Raw genomic sequence first — 7,513 nt, 5'->3', positions numbered from 1 at the left:
AAACAGCCTTTCACCCCACCCCAAAAGAGAACAAGGCGCGAGAACTAATTACAACTAGCCAGGTGAAGGGATGCACGCAGTTTGGCCACCTTGGCGCCTGCGCGGTTGAGACAACGTGCGGAAGCCGTCTCGCGGCATCTCAGAAGCGCATGCTCCACAGCGCGCGTCCGGCGTCGGAGGTGGTTGGTCGGTGAGAATTGGTGGAGGAGATTCGAGGTGAAGTGGGGGGAAGCACGTGCTGAACTGTGGTCCCGGGAGCTCATCTAACACCAGAAGACGGCCGTGGCCTGTCTGGCGGAATTCGGGGTCCCCCGGAGCAGCGGGGCGGGTGGACTGCGCAGGCGCGGGCCTGCCTGCACGGGCGCCTGATAACTGGACCCTAGGACTGCGGTGTAATCAGAATGCTTATTAAACATTCACCCCGTTTGCCAACGACTGCTAAGTTAGTTGTCTTAGAAAGCAATTGTAGCCCCGGTAGTCCCAGGTTTTAAAAAGCCAGCCCTGCCACCGGCCACGTTGTTACCGCTTATGAAGAAGGAAGTAAGACCTTTAACGACCTAGAATCTTAGGGTTTTGTTTGTACCTACGAGAAAACTTGAAATCAGATTCAGACAACCCCATGCCGTCATTATTGATGCCAAGTTGTGTTCTGGGGGGATATATAAAGACCGAAAGTATTAATACAACAGAATATGAGTAATTAGGGAAGGGCTTTTCCGAAAGCAACACAGGAGCAGGATTTAAATATCAAAGGAATTTTACCTGTTCCCATCGCGCTCCACCCTCCCCCCCCTCCCGTCCGTCCCCACCCCTTCCTGAGAAAGTAATCGTGACAAAAGTAATGGCTTAATGGGTCTCCTTGATATGTTTGACTTTTTAATTTCATTCTTTTGTTTTACCCTCCTGTTTACAGTGCCTTAGCGCTTCAAAAGTTTTTCTAAAAGCCATGGTTATTGTGTAATGTATAAATGTTATGAAACTAGCTTGGACTTTTTTTCATGAGTAATTTCTAGCAAATGTTTCTTAGCTGAATTTAATTTAGGCATCTGTTTTCAGTGAAGTGCTTAGAATTTTGAATAGCGTCTTTATGGGTCAACATCAAGTGTAATTACGATTTCACTTTAGGGCATTCACTTGAACAGTGAAAATTATAAAATTCTGAATGCTTCTTTGGAATTGAAGTCCATTGTACCAGGCATGAGTTTTGTGCGCTGTCTAGAAAACAGAGCTATACTTCTGTTTCATATTTTGGTTTAATATTTTATTTACCTCAAAAACTGTAGTTCTTCATAAAAAGTTGACAGGAGCAGTGATGCTGTGTAACAGATTTAGTAGGGTGTATGTTTTGTTTCGTTGCCCATAGGTGGTTGTTTCCAGTCAAAGAAGGAAGCCAGTGTCTGGCGTTCGCTCCACATGTCTACCTGCCATGATCAAGTGTTTGTCAGATGAAGTCCAAGCCAAATTGCGTTCCGGTTTGGCCATCAGCTCCTTAGGCCAGTGTGTCGAGGAACTTACCCTCAACAGTATTGACGCCGAAGCAACATGCGTGGCCATCAGAGTGAATATGGAGACCTTCCAAGTTCAAGTGATAGACAACGGGCTTGGGGTGGCGGGGGATGACATCGAGAAGGTGGGAAGCCGCTATTTTACTAGTAAGTGCAGCTCAGTACAGGACTTGGAGAACCCACGGTATTACGGTTTCCGGGGAGAGGCCCTGGCGAGCATAGCTGACCTGGCTAGTGCCGTGGAAATCTCATCCAAGAGAAACAGGACAATGAAGGCCTTTGTGAAAACGTTTCAGAATGGAAAAGCCCTAAGCGCTTGCGAAGCTGCCTTGACCAGACCGAGCGTGGGTACGACGGTGACAGCATATAACCTGTTTTACCAGTTACCTGTGAGAAGGAAAAGCATGGATCCCAGACTAGAGTTGGAGAAAGTGAGGCAGAGGATAGAAGCTGTTTCCCTCATGCACCCTTCCACGTCTTTCTCTCTGAGGAATGATGTTTCCGGTTCCATGGTTCTTCAGCTCCCTAAAACCAAAGACATATGTTCTCGATTTTGTCAGATTTATGGATTGGGCAAATCCCAAAAGTTAAGAGAAATACATTTTAAATACAAGGAATTTGAGTTGAGTGGCTACATTAGTTCGGAAGCACACTACAATAAGAATATGCAGTTTTTGTTTGTGAACAGAAGACTAGTCTTAAAGACAAAGTTGCATAAACTCATTGACTTTTTATTAAGAAAAGAAAATATTATATGCAGGCCAAAGAATGGCTCCACCAGTCGGCAAGTGAATTCAAGTCCTCGGCACCGTTCTGCCTCAGAGCTCCATGGGATCTATGTAATCAATGTGCAGTGCCAATTCTGTGAATACGACGTGTGCATGGAGCCAGCCAAAACTCTGATTGAGTTTCAGAACTGGAATACTCTGTTGATTTGTATTCAGGAAGGAGTGAAGAAGTTTTTAAAGCAAGAAAAATTATATGTGGAATTATCAGGCGAAGATATTAAGGCATTTAATGAAGATAATGGTTTTAGTTTGCTTGGTGCTACTCTTCAGACACATGCGTCCACTCAGGAGAAGCGTGACCAGAGCAGTTTCCAGGAAGCATGTAATAATATCTTGGATTCCTATGAAATGTTTAATTTGCAGTCAAAAGCTGTGAAAAGAATAGCTACTACAGAAAATAAAAACACACAGAATTCTGGAGATTCAGACACTATCAGAAAAAAGACAGTGGACTCACTGTACAATTATGAGTCAGATGGCCTGGGTCATAGTAAAATGGATAACATTGCTTGCTTAGAAGCAGGGGTGTTGGAAGAAGAGGTAGTCGAAGCATCAGACTCTGGAGAAAATAAGAAATGCAAAAAATCCTTCTTGGAACACAGGACTTCAGAAAGTCCAAGTGGAACAAGTCCAGAAATGTTTCCAGGACCTCTTCAGACATGTCATCTCTTTGAGGAGAGTGAGGCAGACCTAGAAATACAGAAAATAAGTACTACTGTTAATGTCATGGCTGCCAGCATTCCCCCAAGTAGTGGGATTCAGAGTCAACTGGAGAAATTTGGAGATGCTACTGAAGTGGGGTGCCAAGCTCTGCCATTTGAGACAGCATTATTAAGAGTACAGAGTACTCAGAGGAAGAAGGAAAGAAGAAAAAAGGAGCCTAGTAGTCGTGGAAGAGTAAATGTTTTTAGTTATGGACAAGTTAAATTATGCTCCACTGGCTTTATAACTCATGTGGTACAAAGTGCGCACACTAAATCAACTGAAACAGAACATTCATTTAGGAATTATGTTCGACCTGGCCCTGTAAGTGCCCAAGAAACATTTGGAAATAGAACACACCATGCAATTGAGACTCCAGACAGCAACGATTTAACAAGCACTTTAAGTAAAGAGACTGTTGAACTGCCCAACAGGACATTTTGCAGAACAAATACAGGTTATGGGACAGAGACCAAGCCAGTAGCAATGGGTGAGAACGTGACTCTTCTTCAGGAAAGTGGTAAAGGATCACACACGGGTCACTTTTTGCCTGACACACCCTCCTTCCCACGGTGTACATATGTCTCCCGTGGTCGGAAGAAAACAGATAAGATGATGGGTTCCGCCAAACACACAGTCCATAGGAAGCTAAGCTTGCGTTCACGAGTGGGATCTTTAGAGAAGTTTAAGAGGCAATATGGGAGGGTTACCAATTCCCTAGATACAGAAGAGGAAAATAACACTGAAGTCAGGACCCATCTCAGTCCTCAAGTTGAACCCGACGTTCTGGTGAAAGACAAGAGCCACTTAGCTCTGCCCGATGGCTGTAAGATCACTTCCATGGAGCACAGTGATTCCTGTGATACTTGTCAACCCGTAAGTCACGTCCTGAACTCAGAGGAAATGTCACTTTCCAAAGGAGATCGCTTTGAACAGATACCTCTTTGGAGAGAAAGTCCTGTTACTCTAGCAGAGTTATCTCACTGTACCAGAAAGCCTTCGGATGTTGAGAAATCCACTGAATCACTGGCTTCTAAATTATCCAGACTGAAAGGTTCTGAAAAAGAGGTGCAGACAGTGGAGATGACAGGTCATGTTAGTGAACGTCCAGGTTCAGATCCCAGCTGGAAGACTAACAGCCAGCGCACTAGGCTAGACTTACATTTTTGTGAATCGTTACCAAGTAAGCATGAAAAAAGAGAGAGCGATACACTTCTAACGCTAGATTCTGCCACCCAGGATGATTCTACCAATAAAACCAGCGCAGTACATTCTAACAATAAAATGGGTGACACAGAGAAGCTGGGAACAACTCTGCTGTTACCCTGTGGTGATTCTGAAGTCAGCAAAAGTTCAGATGTTCCTGTGAAAGCTCCCGAACAGCATACAGGAAGTCCTGACTCTCCCAGTAGAATGCTAGCAGGTCAGGTAGAAGGCACCACTGCCAGCCAACATGGCATGCATTCCCAGAGCGACGCCTCTGAGGCAGGGTCGTGTTCCGAAAGTAAAGAGTCGAAAGCATACTCTGTTGATTGGCAGCAGCATTTTGACGTAGCCCTGGGAAGAATGGTTTACGTCAACAGACTGACAGGACTTAGCACGTTCGTTGCTCCTGCTGAAGACGTGCAGACTGCTTGTACCAAAGACCTAACGACTGTGGCTGTGGATGTCCTGCTTGGGAATGGTAAGTATGAAGGAGTCACCGTCGTGAGATGTCTGTGAGAAAGATAATAACGGCCAAAGAGCAATCTAACTGCTCACAGAGATGACCTCAGCAGACAGCACTAGAAGGCTGTGTTTTACTGTTTTGCTTTTTGGGGGCTGTTGTTTTGGGGGTCAGGGAATAATGCTTCAGGGTCTTGCTGTGTTGACCAGGTCAGCTTCAAACTCTCTTTGTAGCCAGGTTGGTCTTGACTCATGTGTGTACCATAACACCCAGATCCTAAAGGCCAGTTTTTTTTTTTTTTTTTTAAGATTTATTTATTTATTATGTATACAATGTTGTGTCTGCATGTACACTTGCAGGCCAGAAGAGGACATGAGATCTCACTATAGATGGTTGTGAGCCACCATGTGGTTACGAGGAATTGAACTCAGGACCTCTGGAAGAGCAGGCAGTGCCTTTAACCTCTGAGCCATCTCTCCAGCCCCCTTGTTTTTTTGTTTTTGTTTGTTTTGTTTTGTTTGGAGACAAGGTTTCTCTGTGTAGTCTTGGCTGTCCTGGCCTCACTTTGTAAACCAGGCTGGCCTTGAACTCACAGCAATCCCTCTGCCTCTGCCTCTGCCTCTGCCTCCCTAAGTGCTGGGATTAAAGGTGTGCGCCACCACACCTGGCTTGAGGGCCAGTTTTTAAAACCTCTATTGTGGCCGGGCTGGCCTTTAATCCCAGCACTTGGGAGGCACTGTGAGTTCAAGGCTAGCCTGGTTTACAAAGTGAGGCCAGGACAGCCAAGGTTACGCAGAGAAACCCTGTCTCTAAAAAACAAAACAAAACAAAACGAAAAAACAAAAAAAACCCCAACCAACCAAACCTCTACTGTGGTTAAGGCTTATGGAGATTCTCTGGGTTTAACGATATTTAAATGTAAAAACTTAGGGAAGACTGATGAAGGACACATCTGAGACAAGGGACGGCCAGGGAAACTTCACTTTAATAAAGTGGTGCACTGCTAATGGTAAAAAGATGCACAGTACGTATCTACCCTATTTCCCCTTTTTTCCCAAATCCACATCTAGAAATGTATCTTGGGAGTTGTGCCTGCTTCCGTTTGTGGCTACCAGCCCACGGTTGGAAAGACCTGTATAGGTTGGAAAGATCTATATAGGTCAGCGCAGTGAGCTTCTCTGAACTTCCCCTAGAAGTGGGATTTGGCTGACAATTTTCAAAGTGCAGGCTAGATAGGTGCCTGCATAGCCATAATTTCCAAACATACGCTATGATGTCTGTCAGTTCACGTGTGTGTTTCTGATGTAAGAAGCTGAAGATAACATGGCTCTCAGGGCACGCCACAAGGCAACAGCAGAGCCTGCTCTAGGACTTGGAGTTCTCAGGTCTCTGGCAACATTAAACGTGACGTTGTTTTGGCAGTGTGTTGAGAGCCAGATGTTGAGAGCCGGCAAAGCTGATTCCCATCTGGCTATAAGCTCGGCTTTCACTAGTAGGATAAACTCTAAATATGCATCCCCATTAAAGGTCCTGAATGCTGTCAAAGAATGTAAATTGTATGAATATAATTGCAAAGTATAACGTCTCCTTAGGATAAATATTTCTAGTTAGAGGTTCTGATTTACTTAAGGTTAAATAAATCCTTTAGTTTTCAGTGTTTTTTTTTTTCTCTCAAATCTTTTTCCTTATGGAAAAAAAATCACTGTTGTAACTTGTAGAGAATTTAACAGGAGGAGAAAACCCCTTTACTTTCAATGTTGCTCTTGAGACTATCCAGTTGCTCTAAAGGCATCTTTCTGTGCTTTGCAGTCTGGGTCATGTGTGCCGAGCGCTTATCAGAGAGGACTGTCTAAGGCAGCAGCACCTCATCTTCCTGAAATGTAGCTGCTTCTGATACAGTGCCAACAAATAACTGGATCACGGTCAACTGTGGGGTAGTTGTTGCCAAAACAAAGGGGGGAAATCTTAGCTGCCACATTCAACATAAACATCTGCTCCTGTTAAGTAGATTTAGATGTTGAAACTACTTCAGTCCACTTAAGCATCTGGAGTTGCCATATCTTGTGAACTTTTGAGAGCCACATTAAGTCAAGTTCCAAATGAAAAATAATTCTAGTATCGAAACAAATTCGTTGAAAAGATGGTGCCTCATGCCCCTCCTTTCACGTGGAAATGGCTCTTTACAGTGGGAAATCAGGACATGGTGGACCCACACATGAAAATAAACATGCAATAAATTATTAAGGGACATGTTGAAGCTCTGTTAATCTTAGCACTTGGGAGGTGGAGGCAGCAATTGAAGGTTGTCCTAGGTACACCAGAGGCCAGCCGAGCTATATGAAACCAAAAGGTTACTATGTAAAGGTAAATTTAGGGTAATGTCCTATCCCAATCCACAGGATATTTTTCTTTAAAAATATCTTCTTTTTCTAGTGCAGGGCCTTGTTCATATCAGTTAAACACATCACCCCAGCTCAGTGTCCTTTACTTAGACAACTTTATCTTGGCTAATCTCTTGCCTTAGTGTCTGTCCAACAGGCTTGTCTTTTCAAGTAGTAGTTGTTATGTGTCCACCACCCCCCTTCTTAAATTTTTATTTCATGTGTTTGAGTGTTCTTGCCTGCATGCATGTCTGCGCATCATGTTCGTGCCTCATGCCCATGGAGGCCAGAAGAGGGCATCAAATCCCACAGAACTAGAGCCACCATGTGGGTGCTGGGAATTGAACTCAGATCCTCTGGGAGTGCAGCTGGTGCTGCTAACCACTGAACCATCTTTCCAGGCCCCATGTACCCCCCTCCTTTTCAAAACTGTCTCTTTGGCATGGTTTCTAAGACTCCAGTCTGCCCTTC

General features: G+C 44.4%; 1 protein-coding gene across 1 annotated transcript in view; it reads left to right on the top strand.

Moving 5' to 3' along the window:
- The first annotated feature begins 486 nt into the window (after positions 1-486).
- The window catches only part of Mlh3 (mutL homolog 3), a 35,725-nt gene continuing 28,698 nt past the window's right edge, over positions 487-7,513 (top strand). Inside the window, exons 1-2 of the mRNA XM_051149460.1 lie at positions 487-540; positions 1,364-4,679. Of these exons, the coding sequence (XP_051005417.1) occupies positions 529-540; positions 1,364-4,679 (3,328 nt within the window). The 5' untranslated portion in view covers positions 487-528. The remainder of the gene's footprint in view (positions 541-1,363; positions 4,680-7,513) is intronic.

This window comes from Acomys russatus, chromosome 1, assembly GCF_903995435.1.
Source record: "Acomys russatus chromosome 1, mAcoRus1.1, whole genome shotgun sequence".
NCBI classification, from domain to species: Eukaryota; Metazoa; Chordata; class Mammalia; order Rodentia; family Muridae; genus Acomys; species Acomys russatus.
The sequence above is the reverse complement of the archived record's forward strand: the minus strand, read 5'-3'. Positions and strand labels throughout refer to the sequence as shown.